The sequence below is a fragment of the Pseudophryne corroboree genome, chromosome 2 (genome assembly GCF_028390025.1).
Source record: "Pseudophryne corroboree isolate aPseCor3 chromosome 2, aPseCor3.hap2, whole genome shotgun sequence".
In the NCBI taxonomy this organism is placed as follows: Eukaryota; Metazoa; Chordata; class Amphibia; order Anura; family Myobatrachidae; genus Pseudophryne; species Pseudophryne corroboree.
Window position 1 is genome coordinate 35258174 of NC_086445.1, and position 25740 is coordinate 35283913.

At 45.1% G+C, this 25740-nt stretch overlaps 1 protein-coding gene across 2 annotated transcripts in view; it reads right to left on the bottom strand.

Moving 5' to 3' along the window:
- Positions 1-954: 954 nt before the first annotated feature.
- The window catches only part of LOC134995275 (zinc finger protein 436-like), a 213255-nt gene continuing 188469 nt past the window's right edge, over positions 955-25740 (bottom strand). For both annotated transcript variants that reach the window (XM_063951078.1, XM_063951077.1), the window contains one exon: positions 955-1844. In XM_063951078.1, coding sequence (XP_063807148.1) covers positions 1162-1844 — 683 coding nt within the window. In that variant the 3' untranslated portion in view covers positions 955-1161. The remainder of the gene's footprint in view (positions 1845-25740) is intronic.

Below are 25740 nucleotides of genomic sequence, written 5' to 3' on the forward strand. Positions count from 1 at the left end.
TTGGTAACCCTTTAGGGGTTTGCTGTTGCCCTTAGCAACAGCATTTCGGGTTCTCTACGTATTAAAACACAACATCTCGCTTCTTTCCATCTGAGCACTCCTAATACTAGGGAGACACCCAGTTTCTTAGCCTCTGGGCTTCTCTGTTCACTTTGTGTTTATTTTGTTACCCTATCACCTTCTGTGTACGTAATGTCATATTCCCCAGTCTGTCTGTGAGTTCATTTGTTTTGCATCCCTCTCCGTTCAGACACCAGTACATTCCTGCAGGCACTGGTGTGCATAACACTGTGGTAAGAATAAGCACCCCTGGTGTATATGTGATGTGTTTTGTCTGATTTGCGGCCCCGTTTAAAAAAAAAAAAGTCGGATTGAATCCACCAAGCGTGGTGTCACAGAAATGGAGACCATCTGGAAGTCATATTAATGAGATACGTTCCCAGTGGTACAGTGCATTACATATTTCTGTCCATTTGATAGCAAAGAAACCAGAAAATCTTTCAAAGATAATAAAGCTGTTTATGCTAATAAAATCCAGGATTTAGTACACAATGTAACGACAAAATGAATTATGTGAACAGAGCGGCAGCGTGGCATTGTATTTTGTAGAAGGGAACTTTTTTATAAAGGGAAGAAACGTGATTGGCCAGCCTCTCACAGATCACTGCCTACTGCCACAGCATTGTATTCAGCACTGTAATTTTAACGTGGAGCATCTGCCACCCAGCGGTTAAACTGTGTATTACATGGCGTGGGACACAACGCACGCCATAACGTTATTTACAACTCGCGACTCAGGATCCTAAATAGTGTGCTATCAGCAACAATGTTTGAGGACACATCTGAACATCCCAGCTGCAGCATCACTAAGTGGAACCTCTGCTCAGAATTGGAAAGGTACTGGCCGGAGACAAGACAGTAGCTGGATTTGGGGAATGAGGAACTAACATCAAGTTGGTAAAATGTTTGCAGATTTATATGTTCAGTTTGTGTAAGAGGAAAGACACCTACAGGCTGTATAAATCACATTTCCGTCCCTACCACCGTACACTTCTGACATACAGTATATACTTGCAGCAACTAGAACAGGAATATTCTACTTCCCATATGAATCTTCTTACTGCATATTAGGAAAAGTGCCCTGATAGTAAAACATTCCCCTCATTGGCTAGACAGGAACAAATTGTGCCCTCTGTGAATTCGCTTATGCCGGTATAGATTTGATTTGGCGGCAAAACACTTCCCACACTCGGAGCAGGAAAATGGCTTCTCCCCACTGTGTGTCCTCTGGTGTTTGATGAGCGTAATTTTCTGTGAGAAGCATTTGCTGCACTCGGAGCAGGAGTACGGCTTCTCGCCTGTGTGGACACGCACATGTATGGTCAGGTAGGCCTTACACTTAAAGGTCTTCCCACACTCCGAGCACACATAAGGCTTGCTGTCCGTATGCGTCTGGAGATGTTGCAGTAGGACTAGCCGATCTGTGAACTGCTTCCCGCACCGGGAACAGACGTGCTTCTTCATGTGACCCCGCTCATGGTTGGTGGCATGCACCATCTGACTGATAGACGCCCCAGACTCCGTCTGGCAGTATGGCTGCTCCCTGGTGTGAATCCTGTGATGTCTAATGAGAGATGATTTCACCGCAAATGTCCTGTCACATTCGGAACAAGAAAACGTCTTCTTCTCCGGTGGCATCCCCTGATGTATAGTCTGACACTGTCTGCAGGAAGGACATATTCCACACGAGCAGCCTGGGTGTGCATTCTGGTGGGTAGTGAGATCCGGGCGTTGGGCCCACTGCCAGGTGTAGAATGTCCCTGCGTTATGGGGCGCTGCCGGGCCTGTAAAAAGACAACAGCTTTAGTAATCTGCTACATCAATCCTATGTGACGTGTTTACTTTACACACAGTATAACAAATATTAAAATGACACACAAAACGGAAAGAAAGTCAATTGAAGTGTGTGTGGGGGGGGGGGGGGGGGCTTATTAAAGTGGAGGAAACAAATAGAGTTAATGAACCTCCATACACTAATAACAACACACATGACATATAGCACCAGGCTCATGTACCTCCATACACTAATAACAACACACATGACATATACACCAGGTTACTGTACCTCAATACACTAATAACAACACACATGACATATGACACCAGGTTACACTACCTCCATACACTAATAACAACACACATGACATATAGCACTAGGTTACTCTACCTCCATACACTAATAACAACACACATGACATATAGCACCAGGTTACTCTACCTCCATACACTAATAACAACACACATGACATATAGCACCAGGTTACTCTACCTCCATACACTAATAACAACACACATGACATATAGCACACCTCAATACACTAATAACAACACACATGACATATAGCACCAGGTTACTCTACCTCCATACACTAATAACAACACACATGACATATAGCACCAGGTTACTGTACCTCCATACACCAATAACAACACACATGACATATAGCACCAGGTTACTCTACCTCCATACACTAATAACAACACACATGACATATAGCACACCTCAATACACTAATAACAACACACATGACATATAGCACCAGGTTACTCTACCTCCATACACTAATAACAACACACATGACATATAGCACCAGGTTACTCTACCTCCATACACTAATAACAACACACATGACATATAGCACCAGGTTACTCTGCCTCCATACACTAATAACAACACACATACATATGGCACCAGGTTAGACTAAAATGTGATATTAAACTGGTGATAACAGTTTTTACAGAATATGGAGCTCATTTACCACCATAGTTAGAGACAGCGGTGGATTGGCATGCCGGGATGCCAGACCAGATTCCATTTGGCTGGTCCGGACGTCCCTCAGTGGCCACCATCATCCCCCATGCTGGCCGGCTGCCGCGAGCGGAGCTTAGCTCCGGTCGCGGCAGCATTAACTTAAAGGTATATTAAAGATGGCTGCCGGCGGAGCTGCTGCGCATGTGCAGCCGCAGTAGCTCCCCCATAAGCCTTTGTAGGGCCGGGCTGTCAGGCACCACTGACAGCTCTGCCTCCAGGACCACCTCCAGTCCTGAAGCTTCCTCCGGCCCCAGTTTTCCTCCAGACAGCCGCAGCAGCCAGGCAAGTCACTGTCTTAGTAAGTAAAAGCCCCAGCAGCCTGGCTGAGTCCTGTCTAGAACATGATGTGCCTGATATATATATATATATATATAAGCGTATAACGTGCTCTACCTGGTGCAATGTCTATAATGTGCTCTTCCTGTTGCAATGTGTATAACGTGCTCTACCTGGCGAAAAGTGTATAACATGCTCTACCTGGTGCAAAGTGTATAATGTGCTTTACCTGGTGCAACGTGTATAACGTGCTCTACCTGTTGCAATGTGTATAACGTGCTCTACCTGGCGCAAAGTGTATAACGTGCTCTACCTGGTGCAATGTGTATAATGTGCTTTACCTGGTGCAATGTGTATGATGTGTTCTGCCTGGCGCAAAGTGTATAATGTGCTCCACCTGGAGCAAAGTGTAGAACGTGCTCTCTCTGGCGGAATACGTATAACATGCTCTACCTGGCGCAGGGTGTATAGGAGGTTCTACCTGGTGCAATGTGTATAGGCGGCACCACTGTGTGGTGTAATGTGAATTGGCACTATTATGTGGCCACACCCCGCGCACTTTCCATACATGCATATAATCAGCCCTTTTGAGCAGTAAGCCCTCCCACTTGACAGACTCCACTCCCTCAACAGACCCCCACCCCTATTAGGGCTGCTTCCATAAATTTCTTGGGCTGGTTTTCGATCCCAATCTGCCCCTGGTTAGAGAATACCTCCAGTGTTTGCCTACTCCCACTTTTATAGCATCCCCCCATTTAGGGTGTCCACATTAAATTGATTTTTGAAATTTACCAATATACAGTGCATCCGGAAATTTATTCACAGTGCTTCATATTTTCCACATTTTGTTATGTTACAGCCTTATTCCAAACTGGAATAAATTAATTTTTCCCCCTCAAAATTCTACACACAATACCCCATAATGACAATGTGAAAAAAGGGTTTTTTTTAAGATTTTTCAAATTTATTAAAAATAAAAAACTAAGAAATCACATGTGCATAAGTATTCCCAGCCTTTGCCATGAAGCTCAAAATTGAGCTCAGTTGCATCCTGTTTCCACTGTTCATCCTTGAGATGTTCCTACCGCTTAATTGGAGTCCACCTGTGGTAAATTCAGTTGATTGGACATGATTTGGAAAGGCACACATCTGTCTATATAAGGTCCCACACTTGACAGTGCATGTCTGAGCACAAACCAAGCATAAGGTCAAAGGAACTGTCTGTAGACCTCCAAGACAGGTTTGTCTCGAAGCACAAATCTAGGGAAGGGTACAGAAAAATATCTGATGCTTTGAAGGTCCCAATGAGCACATCATCCATAAATGAAAGAAGTTCGGAACCACCAGGACTATTCTTAGAGCTGGCCGGCCGTCTAAACTGAGCGATCGGGGGAGAAGGGCCCAAGTCAGGGAGGTGACCAAGAACCCAATGGTCACTCTGTCAGAGCTACAGCATTCCTCTGTGGACAGAGGAGAACCTTCCAGAAGGACAACCATCTCTGCAGCAATCCACTAATCAGACATGTATGGTAGAGTGGCCAGACGGAAGCCACTCCTTAGTAAAAAGCACATAGCAGCCCGCCTGGAGTTTGACAAAATCCACCTGAAGGACTCTCAGACCATGAGAAACAAAATTCTCTGGTCTGATGAGACAAAAGATTGAACTCTTTGGCATGAATGCCAGGGTCACGTTTAGAGGAAACCAGGCATCGCACATACAAACTCAACACAGTTATGAAATTAATTATGAATGACATGCAATGCTATCCATTTTTTCATATGGTGGTGTACTGATCGATATGAATTCTGAATTGAAATCAATTATGAATGACATGTAGCGCCTTCTAACTCCACACTGTGATGAAACTAATCATGAATGATATGTAATGTTATCCATTTATTTATATTGTGGTGTACAGATTGATATGAATTCTGAACTAAAATTGTTTATTACCGACATATAGCACTCTCTATTTATCCACAATATACTATGCAGATGGATACAAATTCTGAATGACGGTCTGAAGTACATACAAACTCTACACAAATGACAAACTGTGCATTATTTTCTGTAGAGCTGCACTCTCCATGAAGGAGGCCTACGGCTCTATCTATTCACAATTGGGGTTGGAAGTATATAGATTTCAATTCACCTGCATTTATGATATGGGGTATATATGAATTGTGTGTGAATGTTTTTGAAATTATATCTGGTGGTTTAAAATCGCGCACAGGGAAGCCTACTCTCCTCATTATTGTGGCAATTGGTTATAGACCGTGGGAGAGAATATAATTTAAATATTGGTGCTCGCCAATTTATGTGGTAAACCAGCACACCTATATATGATATCACCAATACGTGCTATGGGTACTTTCACCACATGAAAACTTAGAGCATTATTACCGACTAATATTTTCGCTCATGGCAGAGAAAGGTCTGCCACATTAATCAGTACTTACCTTTCAATATATTTCTATGAATGGTCTTATGGCCTAATATTTATGTATTAATATTGCTTTATACTATTGCCTAGTGATTTTGTGTAACTTACAGTTTTATCAAGTGATAATAAAAGTTAAATTTTAAATCTTTAGATACAGAAAGCGTGCCCCGGGTCAGACTTTTAGTCTTCTCTTGTCCTGCTCTCTTGCAGGTCTACCCTTTTTCAGTTTGTTGAACTCATTTCCCGGGAGCACCACCAACCCAGTGCCATAGGTATCACACTAATTGAGCCTTCATGTTAGTCTAGACATCATTGAGTAACTCCTAGAGAGTTGAAATTATCTGTGGTTACTTTCCACAGGTCTAGTGCGGTTTCAAATTCTTTTGTTTAGTTTGCCAAAATCCACCTGAAGGGCTCTCAGACCATGAGAAACAAAATTCTCTGGTCTGATGAGACAAAGATTGAACTCTTTGGCATGAATGCCAGGGGTCATGCTTAGAGGAAACCAGGCATCGCTCATCACCAGGCCAATACCACCCTTACAGTGAAGCATGGTGGTGGCAGCATCATGCTGTGGGGATATTTTTCAGTAACAGGAACTGGGAGACTAGTCAGGATAGAGATAAAGATGAATGCAGCAATGTACAGAGACATCCTGGATGAAAACCTGCTCCAGAGCGCTCTTGACCTCAGACTGGGCCGACGGTTCATCTTTCAGCAGGACAACGACCCTAAGCACACAGCCAAGATATCAAAGGAGTGGCTTCAGGACAACTCTGTGAATGTCCTTGAGTGGCCCAGCCAGAGCCCAGAATTGAATCCGGTTGAACATCTCTGGAGAGATCTGAAAATGGCTGTGCACCGACGCTTCCCATCCAACCTGATGGAGATTGAGAGGTGCTGCAAAGAGGAATGGGTGCAACTGCCCAAAGATAGATGTGCCAAGCTTGTGGCATAATATTCAAAAAGTATTGAGGCTGTAATTGCTGCCAAAGGTGCATCAACAACGTATTGAGCAAAGGCTGTGAATACTTATGTACATGTGATTTCTAATTTTTTTTATTTTTAATAAACTTGCAAAACTCTCAAAAAAACTTTCTTCATGATGTCATTATGGGGTATTGTGTGTAGAATACTGAGGGGAAAAATTTATTTATTCCATTTTGGTATAAGGCTGTAACATAACAAAGTGTGGAAAAAGTGAAGCGCTGTGAATACTTTCTGGATGCATTGTAGTCTATTTTAAACATTTATACAAAGTGGGTCTGTAGTACATGGTTATTCCATGTACACAGGGTAACACCGCTCCTAGTGTTCTGCTTGCCACCAATACCAGCATCTAGTCACAGACAACTTTGTACTCTCTGCCTGAGTGACTCCATCCCCTAGTATACAGCCAGTCAGTGTGCGGAGAGATGTGATATTAGCTTCACAGTGAGCTCATACTCTCATCAGTATTCTGTGCACCTCCCATTATATACCGGTGTGACTTTGTGCTGCCTCCTGTCCCCTCCTCACATGTCACTGCCCCTGTCACATGCAGCCCTGTCCTATCACTTCACTCATCTTCTGATATACTCTGTGCTGCTGGGGGACCCTGCTCCTCCCACTATATAACTCTCGGTTTGTGGCTTCCTGCTGCCTCCATTCCCCTCCTCACATCATGTCACTGCCCCTGTCATGAGGCCTGTACTCACTAACACATCACTCATCTCCTGATATACTCTGTGCTGCTGGGGACCCTGCTCAGTACTATACATAACTCCCACTATGTGGCTTCTTGCTGTCACCATTCTCTTACTCAGATCATGTCACTGCCCCTGTCACATGCAGCGCTGTCCTCACTGACACACCACCCATCTCCTGATATACTCTGTGCTGCTGGGGACACTGCTCCTTCCACTATATAACTCTCAGTCTGTGGCTTCCTGCTGCCTTCATTCCCCTCCTCACATCATGTCACTGTCCCTGTCACATGCAGCCCTGTCCTCACTGACACATCACGCATCACCTGATATACTCTGTGCTGCTGGGGACCCTACTCCTCCCACTATATAACTCTCAGTCTGTGGCCTGCTGCTGCCTCCATTCCCCTCCTCACATCATGTCACTGCCCCTGTCACATGCAGACCTGTCCTCACTGACACATCACTCATCTCCTGATATACTCTGTGCTGCTGGGGACCCTGCTCCTCCCACTATATAACTCTCAGTCAGTGGCTTGCTGCTGCCTCCATTCCCCTCCTCACATTATGTCACTGCCCCTGTCACATGCAGCCCTGTCCTCACTGACATATCACTCATCTCCTGATATACTCTGTGCTGCTGGGGACCCTGCTCCTCCCACTATATAACTCTCAGTCTGTAGCTCACTGCTGCCTCCATTCCCCTCCTCACATCCTGTCACTGCCCCTGTCACATGCAGCCCTGTCCTCACTGACACATCACTCATCTCCTGATATACTCTGTGCTGCTGGGGGACCCTGCTCCTCCCACTATATAACTCTCAGTCAGTGGCTTGCTGCTGCCTCCATTCCCCTCCTCACGTCATGTCACTGCCCCTGTCACATGCAGCCCTGTCCTCACACAAACAGACCACTGGACAGGTCACTGCCTCCCAAAAAATCTGCACAATCAGTGAAATACTCTGAACTCATGGGGTAATGGGGTAATAAATTGGGCATATTATGTTTGAACAAGTGATGAAATTTGTATACCATGAGGGACTTAGTCATAATCCAAGTATCTTATATATAAAATTCACTGTCCTGTTTCTGTGACTGTCCAGTTATGCATTTGGACACCCCTGCCTTACTGGGATGAAACCAATGTGAGGTGGCCAGTTGGATCCTGGTCCTGTTTTAGGGGGTTGGGGTCCCGGTCAGATCTCATGGCGGAATGCGCTGGGAAGAACTTTGACTCAGGGAGCCTGTTCTGGGACTTCCACTGTATGGATTTGGATGAAAACTTCACAAAGTGGAAACATTGGATCCCAGAAGACATACAGATGTGTCCACTTAAATCTTTGCTATTTTGCTCAGTTTGGCACAATATGCAAAACACGTGTGGATGTACTTTAAAATTTTTGTTTGCCATAATAGAATATGTATAAAGTAACATATTAAAAAAGCAAATTAAGAAAAATCACAAGGCATGGCTAAATCTGAGTTTAAGGCATGCAAAATCGTGCCATACATGGCGAGATATAGCAAAGATGTATGTGGACACATATGTACTGTACTAGGGTGTTGAGGTCAGTCGGACCTTACGGCAGAATGTAACGGGCAGAACTTTGACCTAGGGAGCTTGTCATGGGTCTTCCACTGGAAGGATTTGGAAAAAAACCTTCAGAGTGGTAACACTGGATCCCAGAAGACATACTAGGGGGTTGGGGTCCCGGTGGGACCTCCTATTGGTGTACGCTGGGCAGAACTTTGACACAGGGAGCCTGTTCTGGGCCTTCTACTAGATGAAAACGTTAATGAACTGTAATAACTGACAGAAATAACCATAAATCAATTAACTAAAATAACTGACAGAAATGTGGGTGGGAAGACAAAAAATGTTGTGTACCCAAAAGCCTTGGAATAGCAACATTGATAACAGAAGGAAAACTTTAAACCCCTCTTGCAATGTAAAAGTGATTATAACACTGAACAGAAATAAAACCTTGGGATTAGGGCTACTGGCGACACCCCAAAAACAAAAACGACACTGGGCAGCCACCTCATGGGTGTGTTGGAAGAGCTACTAATTATTTTTAATATGTTGACAGTTACTGTACATCCAACTCATTGATAACTTAATAACTGGAGAATTTAAACCCGGGCAATGGCAGGTACGTCAGCAAGTATATCTATCTATCTATATATATATATATATATATATATGTATATATGGAAAAAAAGGGGGAAATTGGCGCCCAGGGATTAGTGTAACCCGTAGAATGTACAGAACCCTATGGGTTTCACAAATATTACCAATTTTAAAACAAAAGCATGAACTGTTCCTTCATAAAAGTTTATTAAAATTTACAAAATGACATATCCATCATGTTACATAGACATTATGATGTAATTTCTCTTATAATGATCCATCCATGAAGTTGTGGAGGAATGTAGACAATTTTAAGCAATATCTTAAATCCTTCCTCATAGGATATTCAGAGAACACATCAAGTAAAAAAATCAACGCGTTTCGTCTAGTGACTAGACTTCATCAGGGGTATGTCTTTTGATATTAACGTCAATCTAAAAGTACTCAGTCAAGGTGGTCGATCAGAATTGTTCGAAGAGTGACTTCAAAACATCCCTAATAGGTACTGCTGAGGCTTCAAACCGGCCTCGTGGATTCAGTATTCAGAATTCATATAATTCCTATATTTAGCCTTCAAAGGAATAGCGGAATCATCAAATTCATGCCAAACAGGACCTCATGGATCAACTATAAGCGTGAAAAGTGGATGCGGATATGTTGTCCTTACAGTTTCACACAGGTAAAGACTTTCCCAAGAACAGCCAGTTGTGATCCAGTATCCATTGCATGGATACTGGATCACAACTGGCTGTTCTTGGGAAAGTCTTTACCTGTGTGAAACTGTAAGGACAACATATCCGCATCCACTTTTCACGCCTATAGTTGATCCATGAGGTCCTGTTTGGCATGAATTTGATGATTCCGCTATTCCTTTGAAGGCTAAATATAGGAATTATATGAATTCTGAATACTGAATCCACGAGGCCGGTTTGAAGCCTCAGCAGTACCTATTAGGGATGTTTTGAAGTCACTCTTCGAACAATTCTGATCGACCACCTTGACTGAGTACTTTTAGATTGACGTTAATATCAAAAGACATACCCCTGATGAAGTCTAGTCACTAGACGAAACGCGTTGAGTTTTTTACTTGATGTGTTCTCTGAATATCCTATGAGGAAGGATTTAAGATATTGCTTAAAATTGTCTACATTCCTCCACAACTTCATGGATGGATCATTATAAGAGAAATTACATCATAATGTCTATGTAACATGATGGATATGTCATTTTGTAAATTTTAATAAACTTTTATGAAGGAACAGTTCATGCTTTTGTTTTAAAATTGGTAATATTTGTGAAACTTATAGGGTTCTGTACATTCTACGGGTTACACTAATCCCTGGGCGCCAATTTCCCCCTTTTTTTCCACATTTCTATACCTAGTTCAGTCTAACAAGGAACTTAGGGAAACAGGCTGCCCTTCTTAAGAAACTTTCTTATCTCATTCTATCTAATACCTATAAAATAGCGCAGGAGGAGAGTATTTGTTTGATATATATATATATATATATATATATATCTATCTATCTATCTGGCTCTAGGGCTGGCACTCACTTGATACAAATTATCCGCAGCCGGTGCCCTCACTATGGCCCTCATTCCGAGTTGTTCGCTCGTTGCCGATTTTCTCTATTTTGCGATTAGTCGCTTACTGCGCATGCGCAATGTTCGCAGAGCGCATGCGCTTAGTTATTTTACTCAACAGTTAGGTATTTTACTCACGGCATTACGAGGAATTTTCTTCGTTCTGGTGATCGGAGTGTGATTGACAGGAAGTGGGTGTTTCTGGGCGGAAACTGACCGTTTTATGGGTGTGTGAAAAAACGCTGCAGTTTCTGGGAAAAACGCGGGAGTGGCTGGAGAAACGGGGGAGTGTCTGGGCGAACGCTGGGTGTGTTTGTGACGTCAAACCAGGAATGAAACTGACTGAACTGATCGCAGTGGCAGAGTAAGTGTCGAGCTACTCAGAAACTGCTAAGAAATTTCTATTTGCAATTTTGAGAATCTTTCGTTCGCAATTCTGCTAAGCTAAGATTCACTCCCAGTAGGCGGCGGCTTAGCGTGTGCAATGCTGCTAAAAGCAGATTGCGAGCGAACAACTCGGAATGAGGGCCTATATGACATACCTTCCTCCTTGGTGCGGCACTCCTGGCTTCACAAAATACACGACTCAGCCTGAGTCGTGTATTTTGTGAAGCCAGGAGTGCTGCACCAAGGAGGAAGGTATATATATATAATATAATATCTGACATTTTGGAGATAAAAGGAGATAAACAGCAGGACAGCAGACTACCTTCCCCTTCTCCACAAAAGAACTGCAACCAACAATCAACATACTACAGTGAGTTACCTAATCCACTACCACCTACGCCGGCAGCCTGGACACTGAACTACCTGTCTGATTAAGTAACAGCCCTACTGCTCTCACACATTGCTCACACTCCTCATTTATATAATCTACAACCACTGTGCAACCATCTCAGCCTTTCCGTTCCTTCCATTATTTCTAAAAATCCTGTTTGCACTGACTTTGCTTTCAATACATCCCATCTTCCTCTTTTTCATTGGATATTACACCCACACCATTCTAATCCTCAGAACAACACTGGATTTATGGCTCCTCGATCCTGTCCCATACCAATCCTTACTGCCAGGTCTCACCCCCCCAATCTCCAAATCACCCACATGCACTCAGAACCCAGCCAACCTTATCCCCATCTCCCCTGTCCCCTCCCTTCCTTTCTCCTGTGCACTCTGGAATGCTAGATCAATCTGCAACAAGCTGCCAACTATCCACGACCTCTTCATCTCCCACACTTTTAACCTTCTCGCCATCACTGAAACCTGGCTCTCCTCATCTGACACCACCTCCCCTGCTGCCCTCTCCTACGGAGGCTTCTCCTTCACCCACACGGTCAAACCTTATTACTGACAGGGAGGAGGCGTGGGCATCCTTCTCTCCCCTAACTGCACCTTTTGTGTCATCCCACCTGAGTCCTCCCTCACCTTCTCCACCTGAGGTCCACTATATCCACCTCTTCTACCCCATTCACCTTCTTGTGGCAGTGATATACCGCCCCCCTGGCCACTGTTCACCTTTCCTTGACAACTTTGCTGACTGGCTTCCCCACTTTCTCTCCACCGACCTCCCCTCTGTCATCCTCTGTCTCAAACTCTCCCTTCCCTCTCTCTGACCACCATCTGCTTTCTTTCACCCTCTCATCCTCCTTTTTCCTCTCCACGCCAAGACCGTCCATCACCAGACGCAATCTCGGTTCTCTCAACCACGCTTTCATGTCCTCCCTCGAGACTTTCCTCTATCCTCTTTCCACCATGACCTGTCCCAACCAGGCAGCCTACTTCTATAACTCTTCCCTAACCGCTGCTCTTGACTCTGTGACCCCCCTCTCCTCTGTCCCCCTCCACTGCTCCAGACCCCAACCCTGGCACACCAAACTAACACGCTACTTACAAAAATGCTCATGCTCCGCTGAACACTCCTGGAGGAAATCTCACGCTCTGCCGGACTTCCTCCATTTCAAGTTTATTCTCTCCTCCTACAACTCTGCTCTTTCCCTCGCCAAGCAATGCTTTTTCCAAGCACTCATCTCTTCTCAGTCATCCTGTCCATGCCGTCTCTTTGAAACTTTCAACACTCTCCTTCGCCCCCCTCCTCCTCCCCTCCCATCCTCCCTCACTGCCACTGACATTGCCTCCTTATTCATCTCCAAAATTGAGGATATCCGACACATCTCCCCCCGTCACCCCTCTGCTGCCCCCCTGCCCCCATCATCCCTCCCCTCCCTCTATCCCACCCTGTCCTCCTTCCATTCCACTTCAGACAAGGAAGTCCACTCCCTCATCTTATCCTCCCCCTCCACCTGCCCCCCCTTCCCTCTCGTCTTCTCTGCTCTCTCCCCCACTGCCTACTCCCACCTTGCTCACCTCTTTAACCTATTGCTCTCTACCGGCATCTTCCCCTCACCATTCAAACATGCTCTGGTCTCACCTATTCTCAAAAAACCCAACCTCGACCCTTCATCACCCACTAACTACCACCCCATCTCTCTTCTCCCTTTCGCCTCCAAACTACTGGAATGACTGGTCTACAGCTGTCTCACAAGCTACCTCTCTGACAACTCCATCCTCGATCCACTACAATATGGCTTTCGCCCATTCCACTCCACTGAGACTGCCCTGGTGAAAGTCACCAATGACCTGCTTTCGGCCAAATTCCAGGGGCCACTTCTCTCTGATCATCCTTCTGGACCTCTCTGCTGCCTTTGACACTGTGGATCATCCTCTCCTCTTCCGCACACTCCAAAACGCTGGTCTCTCTAGCACTGTCCTTGACTGGTTTTCTTCTTAACTCACTAACCGCTCCTTCTCTGTGTCTGCCTCTGGCACCACCTCACACCCTTCCATCTTTCCTGTTGGTGTCCCTCAGGGTTCTGTCCTTGGCCCCCTTCTGTTCTCCCTGTATACCTCTTCCCTGGGTGTGCTCATTAACTCCTTTGGCCTCCAATACCACCTCTATGCTGATGACACACAACTCTACCTCAACTCTCCTGATCTGTCCCCCTCTGTCCTCTCTCAGGTTTCCAGCTGCCTCTCCGCAATCTCCTCCAGTATGTCTGAGCGCTCTCTGAAGCTCAACATGGACAAAACTGAACTCATCATCTTTCCCCCATCCAGAGTAACACCACCTACCAATATCTCTATCACTGTTGACAACACCACCATCTCCCCCGTTCCCCAACTCCGCTGCTTGGGCATCACTCTTGACTCCTCCCTCTCCTTTGCACCCCACATCCAAGCTCTGGCACAATCCTGTCATTTCCAGCTACACAACATTGCTCGCATCATTTCTCTCCCAGAGTGCAACTAAACTTATCATCCACTCACTGGTCATCTCACGACTTGACTAATGCAATGTTCTCACTGGCCTCGCTTCCTCCCATCTTGCTCCCTCCAATCTGTCCTGAACTCTGCAGCTAGGCTTATCTTCCTCTCCTGCTGCTGCACATCTGCCACTCCCCTTCGACAAAATCTACACTGGCTCCCATTCCCCTACAGAATCCTCTTCAAACTCCTCACCCTCACATACAAGGCCATCTCTAATTCCACTGCTCCCTACATCTCCAACCTCCTCTCCCTTCATACTCCCTCCCACCCCCTACAGTCGACCAATGACCGTCGCCTCTCCACCACCCTGGTCACTGCTTCCCATGTTCAAGTTCAAGACTATGCCTGTGCTGCACCCCTTCAGTGGAATGCACTCCCCCACTCCATTAGACTCTCCCCGACCTTGCAAAGCTTCAAACGGGCACTAAAAACCCACATATTCATCAAAGCATACCCTCCCGATGCATAACTGAGTCCTGAGGCTACGCCTCCATCCCCCTGCCTCATGCCTTGAACATCTCAGCTTTGCTTCCATACTGCCATCAGGCTACCTCCCACCTTCTTGCATCTCATGTCATCTGTCTGTCACCCCTTTCTACTAGATTGTTAGCTCTTCAGAGCAAGCCCTCTTTCCTCTTGTAATCTAAGCCCTCCTCTCGACACATTTCACTAGCAGCTCTCCCCTACTCAGCGACCATCTATACCCGCTTTTTCTCCTGCTGGTAAAGGCTCATCTCCATCGATGGCCACCAGCCCCTAGTAGTATGATGATCACTCCCTCGCTACTTACATCTTAGCTGTATTATGTATGAGAATTGTGGTGCTCTTTGTTACCTGTACTCTATTTCTGTTATTTATTTACTGTGATGCTAAGTTTTGTCTCCCTGTACTGTCCTTTGTACGGCGCTGCGAAACACTTGTGGCGCCTTATAAATAAAATGTATTAATAATAATAATATATATATGTATGTATGTATGTGTATATATATATATATATATATATATCTCTATCTATCCTGAAGCCCCAAGTGTGAATCTCAATAATTAGTCTGTATTATTGGCCAAGTAAAGGGCTCCTGGATTTCAATGCTCTTTTTCTTTCTGTATATGTTTTATTTTCCCACAATTCACACTCCTCATGCTGCAGGTAAATGGAATTATTGACAATACTTTTGAATTGTTGTTTTAGAGCATACATGGATCTGAGGTGTGTTGGGTAGAGGGTGTCGTGATGTCACTATATATTACCTATAGCCTAAAAGGAGGAAATGTAATATTTCATTTTGAGCATGATTGTTTTTTGTAATGAAGTGGCAGCTCACCCATTAAACACAGTTTTATCATTACTCTGATATCTGAAACTGATTTGTTGTAAACCAGACATACATACATACAGTCATACACATACATACATACATACATATGGAATTAATATTGAATACATAAGAACTTTTTCCTATCTGGGACTTTGGGAGTCATAAAATGAAAAACTTGAAAATCAACCACTGCTGGAATATGGGACTGTCTCATTGGAGAAAGACCTACTAAAGGAGAATCATCCCATTACTGACCAACATCCCATAGTTGGAATCTCATTTTATGGTGAGCAGTCATTATCATACAGTATGAGTACCCACTGAGTAATGCAAACATAAGGGGATATATATCAAGCCTTGGATAGGGATAAAGTGGAAAAGTAGCCCAAAGCAACCGATAAGATTCTGTCATTTATCTAGAAAAGTCTTTAAAATTACAGTAAGATGCTGATTGGCCATTCTCCTGGTGATTTGAGCATGGGCAGTAGATATGTCCCCGGGAACAAGGAGTGGGCACCATGTTCCCGGAGACCTGAGCATGGGCAGTAGATATGTCCCTGGGAACAAGGAGTGAGCACCATGTTCCCAGAGACCTGAGCATGGGCAGTAGATATGTCCCCTGGAACAAGGAGTGGGCACCATGTTCCCGGAGACCTGAGCATGGGCAGTAGATATGTCCCTGGAAACAAGGAGTGGGCACCATGTTCACGGAGACCTAAGCATGGGCAAGAGATATGCCCCTGGGAGCAAGGAGTGGGCACCATATTCCCGGAGATCTGAGCATGGGCAGTAGATATGTCCCTGGGAACAAGGAGTGGGCACCATGTTCCCGGTGACCTGAGCATGGGCAAGAGATATGCCCCTGGGAGCAAGGAGTGGGCACCATGTTCCCAGAGACCTGAGCATGGGCAGTAGATATGTCCCTGGGAACAAGGAGTGGGCACCATGTTCCTGGAGACCTGAGCATGTGCAGTAGATATGTCCGTGGGAACAAGGAGTGGGCACCATTTTCCCAGAGACCTGAGCATGCGCAGTAGATATGTCCCTGGGAACAAGGAGTGGGCACCGTGTTCCCGGAGACCTGAGCATGGGCAGAAGATATGTCCCCTGGAACAAGGAGTGGGCCCTATGTTCCCAGAAACCTGAGCATGGGCAGTAGATATGTCCCTGGGAGCAAGGAGTGGGCTCCATGTTCCTGGAGACCTGAGGATGCGCAGTAGACTCCAGCACAAAGCCAGAATCTACAGAGTTGCAGCCACTGCCAGACAGGAGGGGACCTGCCTGGAGCCTGCACAGGGGCCCCCTCCTCTCTTAATCTGCCCCTGACTCCTCCCATAGTGAAGTGGCACAGATCACACCCTCCAACACAACTGCTGGTAAATTGCATTCATTGGATAGCTGTTCGTGGAACATCTCAGAATTATTGACAATAATCCAATGCCGATAGTTTAATTTCTAATGTCTTCCTGCAGTAAATCAGGGTAAAGTGGCCAGACAGGCATGGTGTAAGTGTTGGGTGATGCTGAGTGTGAGAAACGCCTGGACTGTGAGGCTCCTGAGCATGGCAAGCTTGTGCTTCTACTAGTAATGGGAGTTATTAGAGATAGACATATATACCAAATGCCTCACTGTCATATACACATATAAAACCATCAGAACACTACGTCAGAGCCAAGGACATGGGACGTTTCTCAGTACAGAACATTATGTCAGAGCTAAGGACAATGCAACGTTTCTCAGTACAGAACACTATGTCAGAGCTAAGGACAATGCAACGTTTCTCAGTACAGAACACGATGTCAGAGCTAAGGACAATGCAACGTTTCTCAGTACAGAACACTATGTCAGAGCTAAGAACAATGCAACGTTTCTCAGTACAGAACACTATGTCAGAGCTAAGGACAATGCAACGTTTCTCAGTACAGAACACTGTCAGAGCTAAGGACAATGCAACGTTTCTCAGTACAGAACACTATGTCAGAGCTAAGGACAATGCAACGTTTCTCAGTACAGAACACTATGTCAGAGCTAAGGACAAGGCAACGTTTCTCAGTACAGAACACTTTGTCAGAGCTAAGGACAATGCAACGTTTCTCAGTACAGAACACTATGTCAGAGCTAAGGACAAGGCAACGTTTCTCAGTACAGAACACTATGTCAGAGCTAAGGACAAGGCAACGTTTCTCAGTACAGAACACTATGTCAGAGCTAAGACAAGGCAACATTTCTCAGTACAGAACACTATGTCAGAGCTAAGGACAAGGCAACGTTTCTTAGTACAGAACACTATGTCAGAGCTAAGGACAAGGCAACGTTTCTCAGTACAGAACACTATGTCAGAGCTAAGGACAAGGCAACGTTTCTCAGTACAGAACACTATGTCAGAGCTAAGGACAAGGCAACGTTTCTCAGTACAGAACACTATGTCAGAGCTAAGGACAAGGCAACGTTTCTTAGTACAGAACACTATGTCAGAGCTAAGGACAAGGCAACGTTTCTCAGTACAGAACACTATGTCAGAGCTAAGGACAAGGCAACGTTTCTCAGTACAGAACACTTTGTCAGAGCTAAGGACAATGCAACGTTTCTCAGTACAGAACACTATGTCAGAGCTAAGGACAAGGCAACGTTTCTCAGTACAGAACACTATGTCAGAGCTAAGGACAAGGCAACGTTTCTCAGTACAGAACACTTTGTCAGAGCTAAGGACAATGCAACGTTTCTCAGTACAGAACACTATGTCAGAGCTAAGGACAAGGCAACGTTTCTCAGTACAGAACACTATGTCAGAGCTAAGGACAAGGCAACGTTTCTCAGTACAGAACACTATGTCAGAGCTAAGACAAGGCAACATTTCTCAGTACAGAACACTATGTCAGAGCTAAGGGGGGTAATTCAGACCTGATCGCTGCTGTGCGCTTTCGCACAGCGGGCGATCAGGTCTGAACTGTGCATGCGTATGCACCGCAATGCGCAGGTGCGACGGTCCGCAGTGCCGGGCAGCGACGGGATGGTGCAAAAAATCCGATCGCACTGGTGATCGCAAGATTGACAGGCAGAGGGTGTTTGTGGGTGGCAACTGACCATTTCTAGGGAGTGTCCGGAAAAAACGCAGGAGGGACCTGGTGTTTTGTGGGAGGATTCGTGACGTCAGCTCTCGATCGTCGCAGCGGCTGAGTAAGTCCTGGGCGATCGCACACCTGCAAAGCCCCTGTAGGCGGCGACTACCTGATCGCAGGGATGCAAAAAATGCACCCTAGCGATCAGGTATGAATTATCCCCAAAGTGCGCATGATTTCTGTATATTGTAGTTATAGCCCTCCCTCACAGTGAGATCCACAGTCACCAACTGTTGCCGACACCAGGGCATGTCCCATGCTAATGTCCCAATATTCCAGCAATGACCACACGTACAGTATCAGTTGTATTTCCACGGGATCCGGTCTCTAGGTCGACAATGTCTAGGTCGACCACTATTGGTCGACAGTAAGTAAGTCGACATGGTTTCAAGGTCGACAGGGACTCCAGGTCGACCTGTTCTAAGTCGACCTGACAAAAGGTCGACATGAGTTTTTCACTTTTTTTAATTCCATTTTTTAAACTTTTTTATACTTAACGATCCACGTGGACTACGATTGGGAACGGTAACCTGTGCCAAGCGCACAGTGCACTATTTGGGGTTTCCGGTCACTACACAGAGAAAACGACACCAAAAAAGGTGAAAAAACTCATGTCGACTTTATGTCATGTCGACCTAGAAACCAGGTCGACCTACTTACTGTCGACAAATAGTGGTCAATCTAGACACTGTCGGCCTAAAGTGTGGTCGACCCTACATACCACACCCATTTCCACAATCCATTCCTACTCTCTCCGCATTAGAAGTTATTACGTAATCAGCCAACTACACCGTAAATGTACAGAAGATCAGTGCAAGGAAACTATCACATATAAAGATGTGGTCAAATTTAATATAACACTTCCATAAGTGACAAAGGGAATTGGCAACCAGTGTTGTTTACTCCGCATTTAATAGAAATCAGACTTTGCCTTTGATTTTTGATTTAACAAAATATTTTAAATAAAACAATCTTTAGAGGCAATCATTGCAATCATGAGATCTCTGCAGCTCTCAGAGACCCCTGCACCTGTTGGCAAGTAGTTTGGCCCACTCTTCCTGAGCTGTCTTCCTGTCTTCTCCAGGCTGCATGTTTCAGATCTTTTAATAGATTTTCCAGAGGAGTCAGATCAGGGCTCACAAAAGCTACTTTAGAACAGTCCAATGTTCTGTCCTTATCTATTCTTGGCTGCTTTTAGCTGTGTGTTTGGGCCATTATCCTGTTGGAGGATCCATGATCTGCAACTGAGAGCTTTCTACACTGAGCAGCATGTTTCACTCCAAAATGCCTTGGCATTCCTGAGATGTCATTGTGCCCTGCACAGATGCAAAGCAGCCCAAGACATAACTGGGTCTCTTCCATGTGTCACAGTAGGTATGGGATTCTTCTCTTTAAAAGCTTAATTATTTTCTTCTGCGAACATAGAGTTGATGTGACATGCCGAAATTCTCCGGCTGTGACTCATCTGTCCACAGGACATTGTCCCAGAAGCATTGTGTTAATAGCACTTTATCAAATTCCAGTCTGGCTTTTTTATGTTGTTTTTTTCAGAAGTAGTGTCCTCCTGCTTCTTCATCCATGGAACCTGATGTCGCTCAAAAAGTGTCAGATGGTGCGATCGTATGCTGACATACCTTGACCATGGAGTTCAGCTTGTATCTATTTGGAAGTTTTTCCTTGGCTCTACCATTCTCACTATTCTTCTATTTAATCTATGGTTGATTTTCCTCTTGTGGCAATGTCCAGAGAGGTTAGCTGGATAATGTAAAGGTTTAATATGATATACTGCATGGTAAGAACTATTATTTGGAAAATGTAAGTGAAACAACTACAGTGTAATATATGTAATCAGGGTCATAACTAGGGGTGTGCGACCAGTGTTACCGCACAGAGCACAAGTCTCGGCGAGCAGCACCGTCACCACCCCACAGACCTTCCCTCTGGTTAGCAGGGTGCTGGAATGCCACCCTTCAGCCTGAATCACTGCTGCAGTGCCACTGGAGAGGCATGTGGATGTTTCAAATGGACACCCTGCAGTCAGTGCAGCCAAACATAGTGTCCTCAGGATGTCCCATTCACCGTTGCACTAACCGGAGCTGCCGGCCTAACCCCCTATGTGCAACATCATGATGTCATAGGCATGATATCATGATGTTACGTGTTGGTGGGCGGAGCCGCTCAGGGAGCATTTGAGCCTTGCAGGTAATAGTTTATATGGTTATATTGCATTCAGTGTTATACACACAAAGGCCGCAGTTTTTATAGACTGTATTCCATGGTACCAGGAAAAGGATGTGCTGCAACAGACCAAGCTAATATACTGGGTACAATCAGCCGATACTCGCTCAGCTGTGTGAATACTGGCGTTGCATACAAAATGTAATCAGGCTCAGTGTAGCAGTATCCCAGCAGCAAGAAGGGGGCTGGTCCTGTCACACCCAGGAGGCTAAGAAACCGCAGTCCCAAGCCAAGGGGAAATATAAGAATCACTGCGCAAGGATTGTGATGAACCAACGTCTTCTTCCTTGGAGAATCTGTGATGCTGTGTGCCTGCCAAAAGTGGGGTGACAGTCAGTGGTGCCACTGTCATTATGGCAGCAACAGACTACCAGTGACGCGTCAAGCCTTACAGCTGCCTTTATAAGGAGCCATATACAGTATGGACTGGGAAAGTGTGGCTATTGCTATATGTGCCAGTGCCTGCCTATGCCTCTGTATGCTGTGTTAGCCTGTTATACCTCTGTGAATAGACCTTCATGTTATTTGTAATTGTATACCTGCCTGGGTGTGAGTAATTTACCAAAGACTGGATATTGGGAAGGGACCCGTATCTCCACAAACTCTATAAGACAACTTGTATTTCAGCAACACTGGATGTGTAAGTCAGCTGACTTCTTTTTATTATTCTGTTTATTGGAATTTCTCAAATATATATAAGGAAGGGGCACAGAAGGGAAGCGGGGGGGGGGGGGGGGAGGAGGGGGGGTAATAAATAACAAATATGTACAGACAAATGTAACAATAAGACCATATATCATAGATCACATCATATGAAGATATACAAAATGAAATATAATTGTATCTAAGTAATGAGGCAGAGGAGTAAGGGTAACGGGGAGGTGAAAGGGAAGTTAAAGAGAGAGAAGGGGAATTGAGGGGGACACACACATAAATAGCATATATATACAGACAAATGTAACAATAAGATTATATATCATAGATCACATCACATGAAGATACACAAATGGAATATTAGTGTATCTAAGTATTGAGAGAGATTAATAAGGGTATCGGAGGTGAAAGGGAAGATAACGATAAAGAGAGAGAAGAGGATGAGAGAGGGCAGGGAATGAGAGAGAAAGGGGGTGGGAAAGGGAGGAAATTAGAGTTAAGGGGAGGATAATGTAGGTGCGAGGGTTTGAGAATGGAAGGTAATGATAAGCTGAGGGGATGTGAGAAGAAGATGCGAGATGGAAGATGGGAAGAGCAGAAAAGAATGAGAGATGAAGGGGATGAGAGAGGGAAGGGAATGAGAGTTAAGGGGAGGATACTGTAGGTGCGAGGGTTTGAGAAGGGAAGGTAATGATAAGCTGAGGGGATGAGAGAAGAAGATGCGAGATGGAAGATAGTAAGAGCAGAAAAGAATGAGAGATGAAGGGGATGAGAGAGGGAAGGGAATGAGAGTTAAGGGGAGGATACTGTAGGTGCGAGGGTTTGAGAATGGAAGGTAATGATAAGCTGAGGGGATGCGAGAAGAAGGTGCGAGATGGAAGATGGGAAGAGCAGAAAAGAATGAGAGAGGGAAGGGATGAGAGAGGGAAGGGAATGAGAGTTAAGGGGAGGATACTGTAGGTGCGAGGGTTTGAGAAGGGAAGGTAATGATAAGCTGAGGGGATGAGAGAAGAAGATGCGAGATGGAAGATAGTAAGAGCAGAAAAGAATGAGAGATGAAGGGGATGAGAGAGGGAAGGGAATGAGAGTTAAGGGGAGGATACTGTAGGTGCGAGGGTTTGAGAATGGAAGGTAATGATAAGCTGAGGGGATGCGAGAAGAAGGTGCGAGATGGAAGATGGGAAGAGCAGAAAAGAATGAGAGAGGGAAGGGAATGAGAGTTAAGGGGAGGATACTGTAGGTGCGAGGGTTTGAGAATGGAAGGTAATGATAAGCTGAGGGGATGTGAGAAGAAGATGTGAGATGGAAGATGGGAAGAGCAGAAAAGAACGAGAGATGAAGGGGATGAGAGAGGGAAGGGAATGAGAGTTAAGGGGAGGATACTGTAGGTGCGAGGGTTTGAGAATGGAAGGTTATCATAGCTGAGGGGATGCAAGAAGATGCAATAAATTTACAATGAAGACATCAGCAGGTTATTCCAGTACAGAGCAGTTTGATGTCTACAGTATGTCTTATAAGCAATTACAGCTAGCTAGAGAGATAGACAGGTATCCGGGGAGAGAGCAAGGTCTAGACTCTCACACTTACTTTCATTATTCTTATCATTTCAGATCCTCTGCATAAAGGGAAATGGTCTGTTTTCTGTGGCCACCCTTTCTTGCTAAGATATCTAAATTTGATAAATTCTGGCAGCCAAGGGTTCCATCATTAGGGCACAGTAAGAGAAAACAGCGGGCAGCCCTGCCTGGTGCCATTATGTCTGTGATAGGGGGAAGAAGCTCTTGAAAACAGTAACTAAAATGGTGACTAATAACTAAGAGAGCTTCTCATCTCAGGAAGGTGCCCCCTTGCCCATGGCTCAGGGTCTTTGACGCATAAATGGCCAACCAACTTTCTTGAAGACCATTTCTGCATCTGGTTCCACCACTAGGTTTGGATATTCCATATTCGCAAAGTCAATAAGATCAAGACTTCATATGTTTCTTATGCTGCCTACAGTAACTTAGCAACCAACCAATTTACTAGGAACAAATAACATCCATGAGGCATGAAAGGCACAGTGATGGCTGCCTCATGCCTCAGCCACATCCTACTATATGAAAGATATAGTTTGTAGGTCTTGCTTTGGCATTAATCCAACGTTCCAAAAATTCTAAAAGCTGTATTCTTCATGTATGTGTTCATAACAATTCAGTTATATGAGCATGCATTTTTTTTGTGTGCATATTTTTATTATGTGTAGGAATAATATACTCGCCAACAAGGCCTACCATTTTTTAATCTAGAAGGATGGGGAGATCTGGACAATGTTTTAGTACTGTATCAGTCACCATACAATGAATACTAATACAGTTTGGCAGAGGGAACCCCACTCTTTCAAACAAGGCTGAAGCCATGTGTATTTGGAACAGTATGTCTTCTTCAATCTACGGTGAATGTAATTTCCATTGTGATATTGTCTAGTGATCACTAATACATCAGTAAATACATCACACTGTCATGTTAGCCGTGAATCCCAACCTGAAATTAGCGCCATTGTTTTATTTTGTAATGGGCTATTCCTGCAGGTGACAGGTGAGACCCATCAGTGTTGGTCCATGGTGCCCAACCAGCCCATCATAATCTGGCAACACAAGCTGATCCTGCTCTTCACCCAAAGACACTAGATCTGTAATGTCTTTTATTCAGTGTAATTTATACGCAGGAAACTTCCTGAGGAGCTCATTAACAATGATGTAATCTAGAACCTTATGCCATGGAGGTGTGTGTATGTGGTGTGGTATGTAGAGACACGTGGGGGGGTCAGAGTGGTATGTGGTGTGGTATGTAGAGACACATGAGGAGCTTAGAGTGGTATGTGGTGTGGTATGTAGAAACACGTGTGTGGGGGCAGGGTCAGAGTAGTATGTGGTGTGGTATGCAGAGGCACGTGCGGAGGTCAGAGTGGTATGTGGTGTGGTATGTAGAGACACGTGGGGAGGTCAGAGTGGTATGTGGTGTGGTATGTAGAGACACGTGGGGGGGTCAGAGTGGTATGTGGTGTGGTATGTAGAGACACATGGGTAGGTCAGAGTAGTTTGTGGTGTGGTATGCAGAGACATGTGGGGAGGTCAGAGTAGTATGTGGTGTGGTATGTAGAGACATGTTGGGAGGTCAGAGTAGTTTGCGGTGTGGTATGTAGAGTCATGTGGAGAGGTCAGAGTGGTATGTGGTGTGGTATGTAGAGATACGTGGGAAGGTCAGAGTGGTATGTGGTGTGGTATGAAGAGACATGTGGGGAGGTCAGAGTGGTATGTGGTGTGGTATGCAAATACAAGTGGGGAGGTCAGAGTGGTATGTGGTGTGGTATGTAGAGACACGTGGGGAGGTCAGAGTGGTATGTTTTGTGGTATGTAGAGACATGTGGGGGGGGGGTCAAAGTGGTATGTGGTATGGTATGTAGAGACACGTGGGGAGGTCAGAGTGGTATGTGGTGTGGTATGTAGAGACATGTGGAGAGGTCAGAGTGGTATGTGGTGTGGTATGTAGAGACATGTGGGGAGGCCAGAGTGGTATGTGGTGTGGTATGTAGAGACACGTGGGAAGGTCAGAGTGGTATGTGGTGTGGTATGTAGAAACATGTGGACAGGTCAGAGTGGTATGTGGTGTGGTATGTAGAGACACATGGGGGGGTTAGAGTGGTATGTGGTGTGGTATGTAGAAACACATGGGGAGGTCAGAGTAGTATGTTGTGTGGTATGTAGAGACACGTGGAGAGGTCAGAGTGGTATGTGGTGTGGTAGTAGAGACACATGGGGAGGTCAGAGTGGTATGTGGTGTGGTATGTAGAGACATGTGGGGTGGTCAGAGTGGTATGTGGTGTGGTAGTAGAGGACACGTGGGGAGGTCAGAGTGGTATGTGGTGTGGTATGTAGAGACACATGGGGAGGTCAGAGTGGTATGTGGTGTGGTATGTAGAGACATGTGGAGAGGTCAGAGTGGTATGTGGTGTGGTATGTAGAGACACATGGGGGGGTCAGAGTGGTATGTGTAGTGGAGGTACTGTATATGGGGTTATTAATATTTACATATTTTTATATGTTCTGTTTGACATTTGATAA